Genomic DNA, 21,412 nt, shown 5'->3' with positions numbered 1-21,412 from the left:
CTTTTTATGCTGAAAATTTTGCTTTTTATTTTTATTTATTTATTTTTATTTATTGAGGGGGAGAGAGAGCATGCAAACAGGGTAGGGGCAGAGGAAGAGGGAGGGAGAGAATCTCAAGCAGACTTCATGCTCAGCAAGGAGCCCACCATGGGGCTTGATCTCACCACCATGAGATCATGACCTGAGCTGAAATCAAGAGTTGGGGGCGCTTAACTGACTGAGCCACTCAGGTGCTCTTGCTTTTTTTTTTTTTTTTTTTTTTAAGATTTTTTTCTAGGTATAAAATTCTGGGTTGACAGTTATTTTCTTTCAGTATTTTAAAGATGTTTCACTATTTCAAATTAGAAGTTTGATACTATTCTCATTTTTGTTTTTCTGTATGTAATATGTCCTTTTTGTCTGATTGTTTTTAAGGTAATTCTTTTTATCACTGCTTATGTGCAACTTAATTATACTGTTTGTGTATTTTTATTCATGTTTCTTGTGTTTGGAGCTTTTTTGAGCTTTTTGGATCTCTGAGTTTATAGTTTTCCTAGGGTTTTGGAAAATTTTGGCCATTATTTCTTCAAATATTTTTATTGGACTTTTCTTTCTCTCTTTTCTTTCAGTAACTCTCATTACCTGTACATTAGGCTGCATGACATTGTTCCACAGCTCACTTAAGTTTTTTTCATCAACCCCATTTTTAGCTTTATCTTTGCTTTTCATTTTATGTGTGTTTTCTTGGTGTGCTTTTGAGTTTACACATTTTTTTTTTTTTTTTTGGCAATGTCATAGCTGCTGTTAATACCATTCAATATATTTTTTCATCTCAGACATTGTCTTTATGTCCAGTATTTCAGTTTTGGGCTTTTAAAAAATATCTTCTATTAAAAACAATCTTCTATGATCTATTTAAGTTTTGAACATGTAGAATACATGCTCTGTAATAACTGTTTTGATGTTCTCTTCTGTTAATTTGAACATCTCTGTCAGTTTTTGGGTGTTTTGATTGATCATTCTCATTGTGCTATGCATTTTCCTGATTTTTTATATGCCTGTATCTCATGTTGGGTGCCAAGCACTGTAAATTTTACTTGTTGGGTTGGGATATTTTTGAATTTTCATAACTCTCCTTGAGCTTTGTTCAGAGGTGCAATTAATTACATGGAAACAAGTTAATACCTCTGCATCTTGCTTTTATAAATATTAGGTTGATCTGGAGAAGTGCTCAGTTTAGTACTAATTATGTTCTTCTACTGAGTCAAGGCTTTCCTGAGTACTTTAGCTAATTTTGTATATGCTTATTACATATGAATTAAGAGATTTTCCAATCTTGTTGGTGGACACATCCACTGTTCGCTCTAACTCTTCAGGTGATTTTTTCCCCCTCTCCTGGGTATTTTCTCACATTCATGCTTACTCATCATTGCTAAGCTGAATACTTGAAGGGATTGTTCTGCAGTTATTGGAGTTCTCTCTCTGTGCATCTTTTTCTTCTCTGGTAAGTTGGCCACTGAAATGCAGCCATGTTGGTCTCTTCAGATTGTCGGTTTTTTCTCTTCTGCTGAGGATGTTTGCCAAGCTGAACTTGAGCTCCTCTGTACTGCTCTGCTGTCTGGAAAGTCTTTCAAAGCACTAAAACTGGGGCAATTGTAGAGCTTGTTTTGTTTGTTTCCCATATTTTAGCTATCTCTGGACTTCTTTGCCTGATGTCCAGTATCTTGAAAACCATTCTTTTATATATTTTTCTTGTGTTATATTTTGTTTGCCAAGGCAGGTGGAGAAATCTAGTTCTTGTTACCCCAGTTAGGCCACAAGTAGAAGTCTGTAATGACATCTGACTATAGTTTGCTTGAAATTATATATTCTGGTTTCTAACGTATGGTCACTTTATGCTGAACAAAGTTTTAGTCAATAAATTAAGTAAAATTAAGTAAAATAAATTAAGTGAAAAATTGGAATGCCCCTTGGAAGTCTGTTTTATTGTAGAACTATGAAACTCTGCATGTTGTAGGGGTGCCTGCGTGGCTCAGTTGGTTTTAACAAGCAGCCAACTTTGGCCCAGGTCATGAGCTTGCAGGTCGTGGGTTCAAGCCCCGTTTTGGGCTCTGTGCTGACAACTCAGAGCCTGGAGCCTGCTTTGGATTCTGTGTCTCCCTGTCTCTCTGCCCCTCCCCTGCTCACACTCTGTCTCTCTGTCTCTCTCTCTCTCTAAAAAAATAAATAAACATTAAAAAAAATTTTTTTTTAAATCTCTGCATGTTGTGGATTAGCTTGGTGGATGGTTTATGGGAGAGGGAAGGAACCCAAGGCAGTATTCCCTACTTTTCTCATATTTTTTTCTTATATCTGAGGGATGTGTTAGGAGAATGAAACGTAAGTAAAAATAATCTAGATTTTAGCTTAAGAAGGATATCTTTGGGTTTCTTTTATTGGTTTTCTGCATTTTCATTCATAATCTACTTGAGGAAGCATTCCTTTGTATGATATGTATAAAGGTTGTCTATATTCTAAATGAAAAAAGTACTGAGTTCAGTTTTTCTCTTTTCACATTGGATCATCCTATGTATGCTCCGCTGCCTTATGTAATAGAAGGAGGCTTTTGCTCTCAATAGGTGCTAAATACACTTTTTGATTTATCATAGCCCCAAAGGATTAAGCTCAGCAAAATTTGCTCAGACTATTTTTATGGAGTAGAATAATGAGAATACAAATATTTCATAGCTTAAAATTTAATTTTAAAGCTATTTTAAAATTATTTTAGTAATCTCCTATGAGAACAAGATAAAATAACCTTTTGTTTTAATTTTGAGGCTCTTTCATGTGGAGCCATCCTTAACAATTAATTAACTCTTTTGAGATACACTTATGATTCAGCGAGAATAAACTCAGTGCAGGACATATGGAAATACCAATACAATAAGATTTATGAAATATTGATTTCATTTATTTCCTTTTAAGATGATCCCCCTTAGTAAATTAAAGCTATATATTTAGTTCAGATTGAAAAATAATGACTTTATAAGGAAGAAATTATTTTGTAATCATAGAATGGTGATTCTAATAAGACGGACAATAAAGGTTATATATAATGAGGATTATTTTAAGCTTCAAAGCATAGCAACATTAACTTTTTTCTTTCTTTTGCCTTTTGGTGGGAAAAATAGATTACCATGTGCTTAAAAGTAATCTAATTTTGAAAAAGTAAAGAATATACATTTTTCAAGATTGTATTAATTTACAAGTGTAATAGATGTGATTTTTTTCACTAGAAATTATATTAGTTTTGAAACAGAATGAATTATAACTTTAGAATGGTTATAAAAGAAAGTAATCCTGAAGCAAATCCCTTAAAATATATTGATATACATGCGTTCAAGATATCACATGCTAAGAGTGAAATAATATAGACATTTCTACTGCATAACCAAGTCATTAAGTATCACTTACATGCAAAAAAATTTTAATGATTAATTTTTAAATTGTTCACTGAGAGATAAATGGTAATTCGAGTATTTTTGCAATCCTTCAGGTAGTTTTTTATTTTTTAGAAATTTCAAGTCATGGGGTGCCTGGCTGGCTCAGTCAGAAGAACATGTGATTCTCCATCTTGGGGTCATGAATTCGAGCCCCACACTGGGTATAGAGATTACTTAAAATAAATTAAATTAAAAAAATTAAGTCACTGTGATTACCTGCAAGTCTTTGACTAATGTACTAGTATAATATGTAATCAGTTCCCATACACCCAAGGCAAGTGTATGATATATGAGTTTTCTTTTAGACTTCATAGAATTGCTACCTACCAGTATATCAAGAAAAAATTGACATTCTCCCGGGAGAGGATGGCATAAGTTGAGATAATGAAAGAACCAAGTTTTGTTTCTGCCCAGGTGTTGTGTGACTGTGTGACATGTCTTCACTTCACGTCTTAGTGCTTCTGTTTTAAAATCTGTAAAATGAGGGGCGCCTGGGTGGCTCAGTCGGTTAAGTGTCTGACTTCGGCTCAGGTCATGATCTCGCGGTCGGTGAGTTCAAACCCCGCCTCGGGCTCTGTGCTGACAGCTTAGAGCCTGGAGCCTGTTTCAGATTCTGTGTCTTCCTTTCTCTCTGACCCTCCCCCGTTCGTGCTCTGTCTCTCTCAGTCTCAAAAATAAATAAACATTAAAAAAATTAAAAAAATAAAATAAAAAAAATCTGTAAAATGAAATCATCTGTGATTTCTAAGATGTTTTCTGGGTTTGACATTTTATAATTTTAAAATTAATACTAGGTAACTCATGTAATGCTTGAAGTACTTAGAAGTACATTCATTTAGCCAAATATACTTACTACTTAAATAATTTTAAAAAGGGAATTGAGAAGCTTTCATTAGTTGTTATATGTTGCTATATCTAGTACACTTTGGTTTCTCTCCCCATCCCACATTTGTATGACATGGGAGTGTTGAGGGCACCACTTAAATTTTAGTAACTGTGTTCATAAGCATTTGAGAAATAGGTATAACTTATTAGAATAATACAATTTGTAGGACCACCCTTAAACAAGCTGCCGTATTCGGTAGATCCTGAACTTCAAGCCTCTGAGCTCATTAACCTAGAATATGTGTGAATATTGTTAAAAAATGGTTGTAGAATTTAAAAAGAAGAATTATTTCCCCTCATTGATGTCAACCTCCCTTAATGGTATAGGATAAAATAGGGACTGCGAGAAAAAAATCTAACTTGCAGAATCTTAGGATATTTACACTTCCTCATACATATGAGCATCGTGGAAGGAGGCAAAACAATGTTGCAAATTGAACACAAACGAAAACATTTTCACCAAAGTTTACACGAACTCACTCCCTCTTCATATGGCATCTTTATATAGTTTTCATCTGGCTCAGCCCCCATTTCTGTCACCTGTATAGCATGATTCAGTGTGGGTAATATTACCGAGAAGAGCAAGGAAGCTTACAAATACTATTGTAGTTATCTGTTTGGGATTGTTTCTCTTCAGGAGCCTCTGGATGATTCCATAGGCATTTTATACTCTTGAGGTATGTGGCAGTGGGCTTGAAAGTGAGGTCGTGTACCCCTGCTGTGGAAGGAAGGAAGGCTTTCTGGAGAGTAGATGAATGTGAATTACTTAAAGGGCAAAAATTTCCATATGTATTCTTTCTTTTTTTTTCTCTTAAAATTGATCCACTCGAGAACATTTGTTTTTTGAAATTTTCTTTCCGACTCCCTTTTACAATTGATTGCCCTTATACTCTTCAAAGAAAAGCATGCTTCTTAACCCAATCTAATGTGGATAATGTATTGCCTCAGGATGTGAAAATTTCTGGGGTTCCAAACAAAGTGACAATTCTAGAATGTACTGTCCATGAGGGTAAAGCAGTGAGAGGTTTTGTAAGAAATATAGAAAGGGGCAGCACCATGTTTCATTCAGGCAGCAGACTTCTGGCAAGACTCTGGTGCCTCATTTCTCTTTTATAATTTTGATGTGAGATGAGTGTCATGGTGACCCATAGTGGCACATTTATTTGAATTTAAAAATGAAGTCAGACTCTGAGAGAAAGTCAGATTCGTCTGATAGTTTCTCAGCATGGCCTGGTTTTGCCAAATAGGTTATATGGCAGACATTTCCCCTATATTGAATGAGGTAAATCCGCAGTCCCAAGATTTGATAAAAATATTATTGAAGTGTACCTACAATACACAGCATATCTGGAAATGTATCCTTTCCAGCTATTTAAACTTCAAATTTAAATGTTATCTTAAAAATGTGTGAGGAGTACATGGTTTCAGAAATTTATTTTAGAAAAAAGAAAAAAATGTATGCAGACTACTGATATATAGCAGGTGCAGTGTATGCTTGGTTAATGGCATATGTGCATTTGAAAGCTTTGCTATTTATTTGCTGTCTACTTGCTCCTGACCACTTGGTGGGAAGAATCCTGCTCAGTACCTAATATCCTCATCAATAGATGAAGTTAGCTCCTTATCCGTAGGTAAGATGAGCACTAGGTTAAATAGATTTTACTTAGCTTGTTTGGGGAAGAATAATAATAGCATTTGCCATGAATTCTAATCATAATAGTAGACTTTATGTTAGTTTACTAGATAAGGGAATTTAGGATGTCACCGAAACTGCCACATAGTTAAATAGATACTAGGTAGGGGAGTGCAAAGGACATGTAATGCAGACAATATGTGAGAGGAGGGTTAGACATAGTTATGAATTCCTCTACCCTTTTTAAATGAAATACTCAATAAATCTCACCCAATTCTTTTTCAAACATTCCCCCCAAAATGTTTGACTTCAAACATAGGCACAGAAATAAACAAACTCGTGTCTGAAACAAAAGTGTTGTTTTTTTAAGTTAAAAATAATTCTGATCCATAAAAAGAAAGGCCATAAGGGGACACAAAGAAACTTTTGGAGGTGACAGATATGTCTGTTACCTGGATTGTGGTGATGGTTTCATGGATGTATGCATATGTTTAAAGTCATCAAATTGTATACATTAATATATGTAGTTTTCTAGGTATCTAAATAAATAAATTGATGGCCCATTTGAAAAAAAAAAAAAGGACATAAGATTCTTCTTTTGAAGTCTTGTCTTTTTAACTTCCTTTCAATAAATATATTAGAATACCACTAAGTCTCACTTAGGTCAAAACAGAGTATGTATTTTCCTATCACCAAAACAACCCCAGATCTATTCCTTCTATAAATTTCAGCTTTTTTGAATGATGCCACTATCTGTTGTTCTGTCACCTAGACCAGAAAACCAGGTGTACTCTCAGGTTTTTGTCCATTGCTGTTCTTCCCCCCACAAATATTTGGATTTGATTTTTTCCTCTCTTATCTACAAGAGCCAATAACTGCTGTCCTTTTTAGGCTTTCACCTTCTTCACCTGGACTAATGTTAGTCTCCTAAATGGTCTCTCTCCTCCAGTCCAGATTCCTCACACACATCCCTCCCACGTCCCTACTGTGATATTTGTAAAATGGTGATCTGATTGTTTTACCTCCTGCTTAATAACTAGTTAATGATGACTCATTGTTTGAATGGAGTTTCTAATGGCATAAAGCGCCCTTTCCCTGTGATTCGTACCCTGCCTAACTCGAGACACATGCTTCACTCCATCCTGTATGCCCCAGCCGGACCACACTCCTTGCATTTCTCTTAAATTATTACTGTCGTTTATCTCTTACGGTTTTGCTTACCCTGCCACTTTAATCTGAAACACAGCTCTGTTTTCCCCTGGACCCTGCTCCTACCCATAAATAACCCCTCCCCACCTGATGAACACGTCTTCTTCTTTTTTTTTCTTTTTCTGGATTTAAGCATCATCTCCCCATGATGCTTTCTTTGGGCAACTCATGCGAGTTAATCACTCACTCTTTTGTGCCTCAGTGGATTCCAAAGACTGCTAATCTAGTACTTTTAACATTTTATGTTTAAGTGACTGTATTTCTCTACGTCCTCCTGTTTACTGTAGGTTTCCATGTACTCGGCATATAATAGGTCAGTATAAATACCTGTTGAGTGAATGAATGGAAGAAAGAAATCTGGTGTACTCATCATGGGCATGTCATTTTGAGAGACGTATTGTCTTTTTCTCTTTTTAATTACTTATTTATTTTTTAGAATTTACATCCAAGTTAGTTAGCATATAGTGCAATAATGATTTCAGGAGTAGAATCTGGTGATTCATCCCCTACATATAACACCCAGTGTTCATCCCAGAGAGTGTCCTCCTTAATGCCTCTTACCCACTTAGCCCATCCACCCACCCACAGCCCCTCTAGCAACCCTCAGTTTATTCTAGATATTTAAGAGTCTTTTATGTTTTGTCCCCCTCCCTGTTTTTATATTATTTTTGCTTCCCTTCCCTTATGTTCATCTGTCTTGTATCTTAAATTCCACATATGGGTGAAGTTATATATTTGTCTTTCTCTGACTAATTTTGCTCAGCATAATACCCTCTAGTTCCACCCACGTTGTTGCAAATGGCAAGATTCCATTCTTTTTGATTGCCGAGTAATTCTCCATTGTGTATGTACAATATATACACACACACATATATGTTTCAGATTAAAGTGGCAGGGGAAGCAAAAACATAAGAGATTAACGGCAGTAATAATTTAAGAGAAATGCAAGTAGTGTGGTCTGGCTGGGGCATACAGAATGGAGTGAAGCATGTGTCTCGAGTTAGGCAGGGTACGAATCATAGGGAGAGGGCGCTTTATGCCATTAGAAACTGCATTCAAGTTTCATTCTTTATCCATTCATCCGTTGATGGACATTTAGGCTCTTTCCATACTTTGCCTATTGTCGGTAGTGCTGCTGTAAACATTGGGGTGCGTGTGCCCCTTCGAAACAGCACACCTGTATCCTTTGGATAAATGCCTAGTAGTGCAATTGCTGGGTCATAGGGTAGTTCTATTTGTAATTGTTTGAGGGACCTCCATACGTTTTCCAGAGTGGCTGCACCAGTCTGCATTCTCACCAGCAGTGCAAAATGGTTCCTCTTTCTCTGCATCCTCGCCAACAGCTGTCATCGCCCGAGTTGTTAATTTTAGCCACTCTGACTGGTGTGAGGTGGTATCTCGTTGTGGTTTTGATTTGTATTTCTCTGACGATGAGTGATGTTGAGCATCTTTTCATGTGTCTGTCGGCCACCTGGATGTCTTCTTTGGAAAAGTGTTCAGAGATAGGCATTGTCTTTTGATGCGGCTCCTTGCTGCAGCTCAGCACTGTGATAATGTGTTTTGAAGATGGCAGTCTAAACCTGTGAATGAATAAATAAAAAGGTAAACTGTATAGGCAGTATGTAATTGTTGCAACTCTTAGAAGAAGGGAGTAGGCTTGACAGAGAAGATGGAGTAATATTGTAGTGGTGCGAGAGGTGGTTTAAGATTGGTTATATAAGGTAGGCAAGAAGAGAGAGACAAGTGATGGTAGTTTAACTATGTAGAGTATACAGCATTGATATAGAGGGGAATCTACCTTTTTGGCAATGGAAGAAAGCAGAAGGGGAAAGACTAAATATTTAAGAGAAGGAGTCTAAGGGGAGCTGACATTAGTTTACTAGGTGACTGGGGGACTAATAATACAAAGTTGTACAAATATACAAAGAATAGTCATTGGCAGATGCAGTTGCCATATTTAGTGCTATGACTATCAGGAGCACGTATCAGACAGGAAAGGGAACAACAAAAACAATGATATAAGTGAGAATGAGAAGGTAGATTAACACTTACATTGATCTTCAGGAGAGGCAATGTGGTTGGTTATTAGCAGAAGCGATAAGATAGTAAGGATGGTCATAGGGAGAGTTGATCATAAGGAAAAATGGTCAGTATAAAATTATTTTAGGGGTGCCTGGCTGGCTCAGTTGGTTAAGCTTCTGACTCTTGATTTAAGCTCATGATCTCCCGGTTCGTAAGTTCGGGTTTGTGAGTTCGAGCCCCATGTGTCTGCATTGACAGTGCAGAGCCCGCTTGGGATTCTCTCTCTTTCCCTTTCTCTCTACCCCTCTCCCGCTCACGTGTACACATGCATGCTGTCTCTCTCCCTCAAAATAAATAAATAAACTTAAAATTTATTTTAGAAAATAAAATACATTTTTAATAGCTTTTTAAAATAATTTTTAAATATATATGTATTTGTACTCTGAAACTTTTAATAAATGCTTTTGGATGTACTCCAACTGTAATGATTATGACCTAAAATAATGTAGTTAGCAATGAAATTACAGGAAAGATATGTAAAGCCAACAGAGGACGCTGGCATTAGAGTGGCAGCATGGTGTCGTGGCTTCAGCACAAGTTCTGACGTGAGAAGTTTGAATCCCAGCTTTGTCACTTACTAGCTCTGTGACCTGGTACAAGATGCTTAATCTCTGCCTCCATCTCTCCATTTGTAAATAGAAATAACAATAGTGCTTATCTCACTAGGCGACTGTGAGGATAAAACGAGTCAATATTTGTGAAGCACTTATTTTGTGTTTTTTTATTCAATGAGATCATCAGATTTGTGTGCTGGGTTAGTGTATCCCTTATGGTGGACCTAGACCTCTACTTCTTCCTCTTCCTCAGTCCGGTGTTAAGAGCCTTACTTCTCAGTATCTCCTAAATCAGCCCACTTCTCTCCATTTCTCTGACTATGACTGTAGTTCATACTGCTCTCATATGTGCTTCTTGCCCCAAATATTTCAACATCTTCCTAATTGTTCTCCCAGCTTCTGGACTTGTCCCCTTCCAACAGCGTGCACTTCACAGCATAGTTGAAGGCTCGGTAAATAGTAGCTAATAATATTGTGCCTCTCATTTATAAATCATATGATAGGTTTTTTGCTTATTTTTTATTCCTGTTGAAAGATAATAAAGATACGATGGCAATAATATTTCACATATGTATTATAGTGAAGTTTTTCCTGTGTCTGTAATAGCTAAAATTTAACTTATTTTATCTGTTCAGAGGGATTAACTATTAGCCAATTCATTAGCTATGGCTTCATTTTCTTTTTTTATTTGTGCAATGTGCATTATTTTGTTTAAGTGTTATGCTTCTCAGTTTCAGGCAAATGTTAATATATGTTAATATGTTAATGTGAGGCTTTAGTTCAGACATATCAGTTGTAATCTAGGCATTTTCAAATACTTTTATTCCAAATATGCCAGGCTTGTTTGTGCTTTTGTGCTTTTTGCATTTTTCATTTTGTTGCATAAAATAGTCTCCCTTACTGGTCTTGCTTGACATTCTCTTCTTTATTCTTTAAAGATCTGCTTACATCTCAGAAACTTTGTCTTAATCCTTTTTCTTGAAGTCCTGTTATCTCCTCAATCATTGGTGTTTCTATAGTGTTTTGTTGTTTTCTTGCTTTCATAAGTCTCTCTGTTATGCAATGATTTTTCTTCTCTTACTACATTTAGTTCTTTGGGAGGAACTGTCTTACTTAATTTACATCTTAGATGTCTTATTACATCTCAGAAATCTAGTGTAGTGCCTGATACATATATAATGAGTGGTCCATAAATGATTTTTGTTGGTCTAAATTATTAGCAATAGAAGTCCTGGACTGTGTACAATAGCTTTTATATGATCTTTAGTTTTAACATTTGTAACAGGTGAAACAGTCAAGAACACAGTAATGTAAAGGATGCAGTCCTGTCCCTTCTATGCAGTATCCTATGTTTCATAGTTTAGAATATCAGATATAGAACTACATGCCAGGCACTGGATGGAGAGCTTTTCATATTATTTTATTTCAGAAAACCCTATAAAGTAAATATTAATTCCCTGTTTTGCAGACACAGGCTTAACTTAAGAAAATTGTTATTTAAAAATGTTCTGGAATCTGTGTGGTTCAGTTGGTTAAGTGTCTGACTTCGGCTCAGGTCATGATCTTGTGGTTTGTGAGTTCAAGCCCTGCATCAGGCTCTGTGCTGACAGCTCAGAGCCTGAAGCCTGCTTCAGATTCTGTGTCTCCCTTTCTGTCTTCCCTCCCCCACTCACACTCTATCTGTCAAAAAATAAACATTAAAACATTTTTTAAAAGTTATTTAAATGTTATTTTATTTATTTTTAAAAAATTTTAAGTTTATTTATTTATTTTGAGACACAGAGCAAGCATGGGAGGGGCAGAGAGGGAGACAGAGAATCCCAAGCAGACTCTCACTGTCAGTGCAAAGCCTGATGTGGGGATCGAACTCACAAACCATGAGATCATGACCTGAGCCAAAACCAAGAGTCGGATGCTTAATGGACTGAGCCACCCAGGCACCCCTTTAAATGTTATTTTAAGAAAAGGTGGAATTTTAAGATAGGTCTGTCTGATTGCAAAGTCCTTGCTCTTAGTCACGACTATTATTGCCACTTATCTTTCAGAGAGCAATGATCCCTCAAAATACATGATTTTACTTTGTAATGTATATAGAATTTTTAAAATTTATATAAGTTCTTATAACATATCAGATCATTATCATTACATTATCACCTTGCCAGTTATCATTTCTTTATGTTTTAGTAAAGAGAAATGCAACAATTTTTAACTTCAGAATATCTAAGTACGTTCCCCTTGGCCAAATCATGCATCTCATCGTTTTCTTTTCCACATTTATAGTGGGAATCTATGACCCAAAATTGCCAATTGTAATCCATAACATGTTACCTTTAATGGTTTTTCTAATTAATTTTTTTCCTTGTAGTTAATAAAGCTTGGAAAGCTTCTAAATTAATGGGACATAAATAACTTTTGGAAGCAATATGCATAATTCATATAGAATTTTGTCTACTTTTGATAGTATATGATGAAATTAAAGATAAACAGTGATGCTCTGTTTTATTGTCTTTGTACTTAAAAGCTATTTGCCTTAAGATTTCTCAATTTCTCTCTTTGTGTTAATTGAGTGTTAAATTGGGATTTTATTTCTGGAAAGAACATCCCCGTTTTTCTGATGTTTGTTTTTTTAATTGCTTTTACACAAATTATTGTGTTTATGTATCTTTATAAATTCTAGTATATGGCGTGCTCTTGCTTGAAATATGTGGAAAAAATTTTCCTTTTAAAATGTTTATATTTCACAAAATGCAATTTAGACTTTCTCAGAATTTTTATTTCACTAACAAACTCTTAAAAACTCTTGCTTGTTTTAAGAATGGAATTAATTATTATTTTTTTTTTTGTTTTGTCTTTCTGTCTTTTCTAACTTGCTTTCGTGGATATTCACACCAGGAGGACAAAGTGGTTAGAGTCTTTTTTCTGTCTAATATTATTTTTTTCTTGTTGCTATTATTGCTAGTTTTAATTCTATAGCTGTATTTAATTTGTATGCTTCTAAGTGTTTTGTTACAGCCATTGTGCATGATAACTGCTATACATTAATATATTTTAAGCATGCTATCTGATTTTACTGAAAAACATATTTCATTATATTATAGATGAAACTTTGATTATTTGATTCTTAAAAAAGCTTGCCTCTTTAGCGTTTTGTACCTTTTTAAAGGAGATATCCCAGCATTTTTCATTGTGATAAGAATTCCTTTAATCTTCTTATGTTTCTCTAAACTCATTGTATTGGTCAGAGTTTTTAACAGAAACTTCTGAGTTAGTATAAAGATTTAATCTTTGTAATAATGAGTCTCAATAGCATCAAACATGGATTTTCTGAAGTACATGTTTATACTTGATTTGAGTATTTAATATATTTTTATTTTTCTTAACAATATGTTTTAGAGATTGGTAAAATGTCTATGTTGTATGCTCATGTTGATTATTAGATATAATTGTAATTAAAAAATTCTCAGATATATAGAATTTGACCACAGGTAAGATTTGAATAATCTGCTAATGTCTGCAGAAGTCTGATTTGGGTTTGGATTTGGATCTGCTCTGGAGATGTTGACTTCCTGCAAAGCACAGATAAAAACTTTCCTTTCTGATTCCTTTGATGAGTCAGACTAAAACTTGAGGTCTTTTCAAGTTTTCCAAATTTAAATTAGCATGAAACCTAAAGAGAAATCCTTTGGCTGATCTCTTCTTTTTTGTGGTTGGAGAATTTTTATTCTTTTTAGTTTTCAGTTACTTGGTTGGGATAACGTAGGTGTTGGCAGATATTGATGTGGGTTCAGAATGAATTCTCTAAAAAAATTTTTTTAATGTTTATTTTTGACAGCGAGAGAGACACACACAGAGACTGAGTGGGGGAGGGGCAGAGAGAGAGGGAGACACAGAATCTGAAACAGGCTCCAGGCTCTGAGCTGTCAGCACAGAGCCCGACACGGGGCTCGAACTCATGGACCGCGAGATCATGACCTGAGCTGAAGTCGGCCGCTCAACCGACTGAGCCATCCAGGTGCCCAAAGAATGAATTGTTTGAGCAGAAAAGACACTGTGACTCTGTCACTATCCTTTTTTAATTTTTTTTTAAATACCTATAGGAATTCTACTAAACTTTTGAGGCAGTTTTGAGGACTTAGAGTCAATCACTGTAGACATGTCCCAGACTGGGCACCATATTCGATCCAGGGCAAGCTCCCTAGAGAACCTGCCAGTTTTCTACAAGCCAAGTTTATCAGCTGACCCTCAAGGAGTACAATTCAGGCAATTCAATACCTTTAGAATCTCTAGTGCTACTTTTGTGTTCGGAGTTAACACAAGATACATCATGGTTTGATGATTGTCTGTAGTTTTCATAGTGAATTCTGATACCTATCCCAGAAATGAGACATTTGGTGATAACTTAGCTATGGAAATGACAAGATTTCATAATATAACAGATAGACTAACAGTATGTGAATTTTATGTGCATTAGAACATTTCAAATAAAATTCAACAGGGCTTTTTATGGTATTCTTTATGCAGCCCTATTTAATAGAACTTCCACTGATGATGAAAATGTTTTATATCTTTAGCATCCAATGCAGTAGACTCTAGTCACATGTAGCTATTGGACATGCAAAATGTGGCTAGTGCAACCAAGGAATTTAAATTTAAATTTTATTTAATTTTAATTAAGTTTAAACAGCTATTTATGGCTAGTGGCTAAACAAACTCCAAGCTTGGGGGCGCCTGGGTGGCTTAGTCAGTTAAGTGTCTGACTCTTGATTTCAGCTCAGGTCATGGTCTCATGGTTGAGCCCTGCTTAAGATTCTTTCTCCCTCTGACCCTCCCCTGCTCATGCTTGCATTCTTTCTCTCTCTCTGAAAAAGAAAGAAAGAAAGAGAAAGAAAGAAAGAAGGAAAGAGAGAAAGAAAGAGAGAAAGAAAGAAGGAAAGAAAGAAAGAAAAAGAAAGGAAGAAAGAAAGAAAGAAAAAGAAAGAAAGAAAGAAAGAGAAAGAAAGAAAGAGAAAGGAAGGAAGGAAGAAAGAAAGAAAGAAGGAGAAAGACAGAAAGAAAGAAAGAAAGAAAGAAAGAAAGAAAGAAAGAAAAAGAAAGGAAGGAAGGAAGAAAGAAAGAAAAAGAAAGAAAGATGGAGAAAGAGAAAGAAAGAAAGAAAGAAAGAAAGAGAAAGGAAGGAAGGAAGAAAGAAGGAGAAAGAAAGAAGGAGAAAGAAAGAGAGAAAGAGAGAAAGAAAGAAAGAAAGAAAGAAAGAAAGAAAGAAAGAAAAAGAAAGAAAGAGAAAGAAAGACCAAACTTGGATAGTAAACATTAGGTGACTATTCAGCCTCTAAGTCAATGCCCTGTACTATAGGAGCAGTATGATGTGTATACTAGTAGTAGAGAGAAAAACTGTAGAATGCAGGAAGGCTACACTTGCCAATGCCAGTCTCTTATATAGCCAAGGAAAATAATTGACAAAGGACATCATCCTAAAGGGCAGAACCAGGGAATATGAATGACAATAGTCAAGGGCGAATAGCTGAATCAGGGGCTGCCCAATAGGATAGCCAAAGAAATTAAGGTATGTTTATGTAGGGATTGCTGTGTGCTGTGGACAGTTGACCACTGTATATTTCTTGTTCTTCCCATTTTTGAATGAGAATTTATGTTGCCATCACTCTGTTTTTTCTCCATCATTGTGTATTGAGTGTGTTGGGAACAAACAAGTTGTCTTTCAGTGTGTAGGTCAGTGGTTCACAATAATGCACACTAGACCATGATGGAGAGATTTTCTCTACCTCACGGATCCCACACTCAGAGCTAGATTTTGTAACTAGATGAGACTTTGGGATTATCTCCCTTGGGGAAGGAGTGAATGTGTTATGTGTTTTATACATACATACATACATATGTATGTATATACATACACACACACACACATATATAAAGACTTTTGATTAATTGAAAGAGCACACTGTTCTAGAACCTGTTCAATGGCTATCTTAACAGACATTTTCAACTTCTTTCTCTCTTTCAATCCCCAATGGAACGACTTGAAAAATATAAAATTTTTTAGTCCTTGCAACTGGAAATGACTGTGGCAGTTCTAGCAAATGAAATGTAAGAAAATTTATGAGGGCTTCTAGAAAGTCATGATAAAAAAAATAAATAAAGTGTAGTTGGCACTACATTTTAATGCAAAAGTGTTATCTTGAGTTTTACCAGCCCTTGGTGAAGGTGAGCCAAGAGTATCGGAATCATTAGGCATGCCATCGTTGAGCTGCTGGTTTAATCGTATCAGACACCTTTCTTCAGTGTGAGAAAAATATCCGCCCTCAATGAGTTCCTGTCACTAGTAGTCAGATTTTCTGTTGCTTATAGACAAAAACATTCCTAGTGGAAACATTAGTGGAGATGTAATGTGCAGCAGGGAAACCCTACAAACATCCCGAGTTTTCTTCAGAAATGTCAGACTAGAATAAAGAAATACATGTTGATCATTGCCCAGATACTCATCTATCTGCCTTTGCCTCTGTAAGTGTTTGAAGAGGTAGGATCATTTAACACCTCAGGTTGCAAACAGTAAATTAATATGAATGTGTTGGTCTGAGAGATTGAATATTTGCTTAAGTATGAATTTATCCTATTTCACATAGACTCAAAGAAAAAGGATTGATTGTATATATTTTTAATATACCTTGGATGTTTCTTTGAGTTTTGTGCGAAACAAATAAGGAAACTGAATTTCTATGGTAAATTATTTGCCCATAGGCTAGCGCATATCTCTGTTTATCTCGCAATGAATACTGACCTATTCATGTCTAGTGAAAGCATAATGAAATTATAGCTTTGGGAACAAAGTGATGCTCATTTCACTGTCTAGAGATAGTATTATGTGTTTATTTAAAGACCACTATAATGAGGATCTTAAATTATTCCTCTATCTCTTTTTATAATAGTGATTGAGTCTCTAGTCAGGATACTAGTATCTCTTGAGAAATTTTCCAGATACCCTGGAAAATAAAATTTTCACTCATTAGTGATGGACTGTTGACCTTTACTGTAAAAAGTAATGTTACTAATGGTTATTGTTATTGGAATGAAGGGTGCGGACAGATGATACGTGACTTGTATTTCTCCCATTTCAGGAACAGGAAGATTATCTGTTGGGTTGCAGCTGTAGCTATGATATCCAGGGCAAAGTGCTTTGTTTTCATTGAAATGTGATGCTTTTTCTGATGGAAGCACATTATTCAGGCTTCCATACCCTATACGTTTATCTAACTGCTCATTGTAATTCTCATTTGGAGTTGCAATTCAGCAAAAAGGTATTTTTCAAGTTACTGTATATTTGAATGTTCCATTTCATCTGGGCAATAGCTGTGCCAAGTTGCGTTCCAGCAAATACTGTCTTAATGTGATAAATTAATTTGTTTGCGTTTGCATTTCTACTCAAAAATACAAAAGCATGTATACAATATTAATAAAATTGTTCTAGAAATGGGATATAAGAGCTCTCCTAGGGCCAACTTTTATAATAAAATCACAACTTTCAATACTACTCGTACCATCCTACCTCTTATTACAAGCCTGACAGAGACCAGAATTTGTACATTTTCAGCAAGAATACTATACAAACATCCAGAGTTTTTTGTTAGTGATATAGAAGTATTTTGAACTATATTGTTTAGCAACATACCATTCAACAAAAATGTGGAAAAATGCATTTAGAAGACAGGAAGAGGGCGGGGAGATTGGGGAAGTAGGTGATAGAGGATTAAGAGGTTCAGACTTCCACTTATGAAGTAAATAAGTCACAGAGATGAAAAGTACAGCATAGGGAATATAATCAGTAATATCGTAATAACATTGGGTGGTGATAGATGGTAACTATGCTGGTTGTGGTGGGCACTGAGTAATTTATAGAATTGTTAAATCAATGTGTTGTACACCCGAAACTAATATAACACTGTATGCTAATTGTACTTCAGTAAAAAACAAACAAACAAACAAAACAGGAAGTTTTGAGTAAATCAAAAGACAGATAGGGATTGCTGAATATTTGCCCGGATATTTTATATATATTCTAAATTTAGAGAAAAATTTATAATTTTAAAAATCATGCATCTGAGCAGTTGCATCGTTTTTGTAAATGGGCAAGTGAACTTTGAAAATCTGATTTAGGTCTCTTATGAAAAGGGATTAAAACTCACACCGTGGAAATTCTGTGACATGACACATGTGTGAAATAAAATATACTAGAGGGAAGTGATAAAAAATATATATGACAGGTGAAAATACTAATAACTAAATGTTGAAGTTTTTAGAGGTTGATGTTACTAATAAGAACTGATTTAAAGTGACTCTTAGCTTGGCTACGATAGAGATCAGAGGAAGTTGGAGAGACCATGATGTATATTTACAGTTGCAGCGTAGCTAACTTCTTGAGAGCAGGGACAGATCATACATTGTGATTATGTATTTTACTACTTCTTCACCTTTTAGGCAACTTTTACTTTCATCAAATTATTCCACTCAGGTATTCCATTCCATTGAATCTACGATTGAAACGAGACCTGTTTGTTTATCCTCTATGAGATTCCCATAACTATGAAATGCCATAGATGAATGTTTATGAGCTCCTGAAATAGGAGACAGTGTCATTGGCTTCATGCAGTGAAGGATTTGAGAGTTGAGAGTTAAAACTGAGAAATTTAGTGGCTGAATAAAGAGGATAAAAAAGAATAGTATATGATGACAACTAGATTGTGCATTGAATGAAGATATTTGTGCGGAAGCCAGCATATGGAAGATAGAGGACATATTTGGGGCAGGAAAGGAAGGCACTGATTGTAGTTATGGAGATACGGAGTTTGAAGAGCTTTTAGGAAACCAAGAAAGAGGTGTTTATTAATAATAACAACCGCTAACTGTATTAAACAATCATTCTGTATGAAGAGCACTGTAATAAACTTTTCAACGTGTATTATTTCATTCCTCATGACAACTTCTGTTTAACAGTGAGTGGTGGGAGGCCTCATAGGGGCTGAGGTGGGATGCAACATGAAATGATTAAGAACAAAAACTCTGTTTTCAGAATGCCCTGGTTTAAAGCCAGGCTCTATCACTTTACTACTTATTATTATTTGGGCCAGTTACTTCACTACTATAAGCCTCACTTTCCTCATCTCTAAAATGGAGGTAACATTCTTTTTTTTATTGTTGTTGTAATATTCTTTTTTATGGCTGAGTAATGGTAAATTGAATATATATACCACATCTTTATCCATTCATCAGTTGATGGACACTTGGGTTGTTTCCACACTTTTGCTATTGTAGATGGTGCTGCTATAAACATCGGGTGCATGATCCCTTTGAATTGGTATTTTTGTATTCTTTGGGTGAATACCCAGTAGTGTGATTGCTGGATCAAAAGGGATCCCAACTTTTTAAGGAATCTCCCTACTGGTCCCCACAGTGGCTGCACCAGCTTGCATTCCCACCAACAGTACAAGAGGGTTCCTCTTTCTCCACATCCTTGCCAACACCTGTTGTTTCTTGTGTTGTTGATTTTAGCCATTCCGACAGGTGTGAGATGATATCTCATTGTAGTTTTGATTTGCATTTCCTGGATGGCAAATGATGTTGAGCATCTTTTCATGTATCTGTCAGCCATCTGTGTGCCTTCTTTGGAAAAATGTCTTCTGTTCATTTTTTAATTGGATTATTTGTTTTTTAGGTGTTGAGTTTGATAAGTTCCTTATAGATTTTGGATACTAACACTTTACTGGATATGTCATTTGCAAATATCTTCTTCCATTCTGTAGGTTGCCTTTTAGTTTTTTTAATTGGTTGTTTCGCTGTGTAGAAGTTTTTTATTTTGATGAAGTCCCAACAGGTTATTTTTGCTTTTGTTTCCCTTTCTTCAGGAAACAAATTTAGAAAGATGTTGCTATGGCTGATGTCAAAGGGGATAGTGCCTGTGTTCTCTAGGATTTTTATGGTTTCAGATCTCACATTTAGGTCTTTCATCCATTTTTGAATTTATTTTTGTGCATGGGGCAAGAAAGTGGTCCAGTTTCATTCTTTTGCATGCTGCTGTCCAGTTTTCCCATCACCATTTGTTGAAGAGACTGGTTTTTGTCCATTGCATATTCTTTCTGGTGCTGTTAAAGATTAATTGACCATATTAGTTGTGGCTTCATTTATGGTTTTTCTATTCTGTTTCATTGATCTATGTGTCTGTTTTTGTGCTAGCACCATACTGTTTTGATCACTACAGCTTTGTAATATAACTTGAAGTCTGGAATTGTGATGCCTCCAGCTTTGCTTTTTTTTTTTTTTTCTTCTTTTCAAGGTTGTTTGGCTATTCGGGGCAATGACATGGATGGAGCTAGAGAGTATTATGCAAAGTGACATAAGTAGTCAGAGAAAGACAGATACTATATGATTTCACTCATATGTGGAATCTAAGAAACCAAACAAGCAAAAGGAAAAAAGAGAGAGGCAAACCAAGAAACAGACACTTAACTGTAGAGAACAAACTGATGGTTGGCAGAGGGGAGGTGGGTGGGGAAATGGGTTAAAGAGATGATGGGGATTAAGGAGTGCACTTGTGATGAGCACTGGGTGATGTATGTAAGTGTTGAATCACTATAGTGTGCACTGAAACTAATATAACACTGTATGCTAACTGGAATTTAGGTGTAAACTTAAAAAAAGAAAAAATGGAGATAATAAATAAGTGTACAAGAACAGTGCCTAACCTATAGGGTTGTTTTATTTGATTATTGATTCCTTCCCCAGGACTCTGAGTATCCTCTTTCCTAAGTGCCAAAAACGAAAGCAAAAGCCACCATCCTGCTTTAAAAATAAACAAAATCATTTATCATATTTTAACATAAAAGATAAAAGAGAACAATATATGGTATTGGTTTGGTGATTGTCCTGCGATAGTCATTGGGTCCAGTGATGATCTAACTGTCCTAGATGTATTCTTCCCCTGTTGAGTCTGCTTCGTCTCTCTAAGGCCTTGGTTTAATTTATCTCACTAGGACAAAACCAGGAGAAGACTTTTTATGGGCCAGTTCTTTCTCGCACGGAGCTGCTTGTGAGTCGTCACCTCTGGGAGAATATGCTCATTTCTTATATTCATGATCCCTCCATTTTCTTCTTCTTTACAGCAGTCTCTGCTCTCAATGTCCCTCCCACGCAAAAGGCCCTTTCAGTTTCGTTAACTGTTCCTCTGGTCCCATCTTGTCCTCTGATTCCTATGTCTCTCCATAGTATAGTTCTTTGTCACTGCTGTGCTGCAGTATATGCAAATGTTTAACTTGTTTTAAAGAACATTATTATGTATTTGGATCAGTAACATAGGAACATGGTACAGAATTCAAAAGATACAAAAGCATATATAGCAAAACTAAGTTTCTTTCCCATCCCTGGCCCTCCGTCTCCCAGTTTCCCAGTCCCCCAAATCTCTTCCCTACAGGCAGCCAGTTAGCATTTTCTTTTATATATTCTGAGATCTATTATATAGACATACAGTTTTTACATAAATATTCTGCACCTTAATTTTATCTCTTACTTCTATATCTTGGAGATGTTTC

At 35.6% G+C, this 21,412-nt stretch overlaps 1 protein-coding gene across 43 annotated transcripts in view; it reads left to right on the top strand.

Moving 5' to 3' along the window:
- Window positions 1-21,412, top strand: part of RIMS2 (regulating synaptic membrane exocytosis 2) — a 601,125-nt gene that overhangs the window by 122,772 nt on the left and 456,941 nt on the right. For 30 of the 43 annotated variants that reach the window (XM_053208502.1, XM_027064049.2, XM_027064046.2 and 27 more), the window contains one exon: window positions 12,717-12,728. The exons of the other annotated variants lie outside the window; for them this stretch is intronic. In XM_053208502.1, the coding sequence (XP_053064477.1) occupies window positions 12,717-12,728 (12 nt within the window). The remainder of the gene's footprint in view (window positions 1-12,716; window positions 12,729-21,412) is intronic. 43 annotated transcript variants of the gene reach the window in all.

This window comes from Acinonyx jubatus, chromosome F2 (assembly GCF_027475565.1).
Source record: "Acinonyx jubatus isolate Ajub_Pintada_27869175 chromosome F2, VMU_Ajub_asm_v1.0, whole genome shotgun sequence".
Classification (NCBI taxonomy): Eukaryota; Metazoa; Chordata; class Mammalia; order Carnivora; family Felidae; genus Acinonyx; species Acinonyx jubatus.
This window is presented reverse-complemented; position numbering and strand designations above follow the sequence as displayed.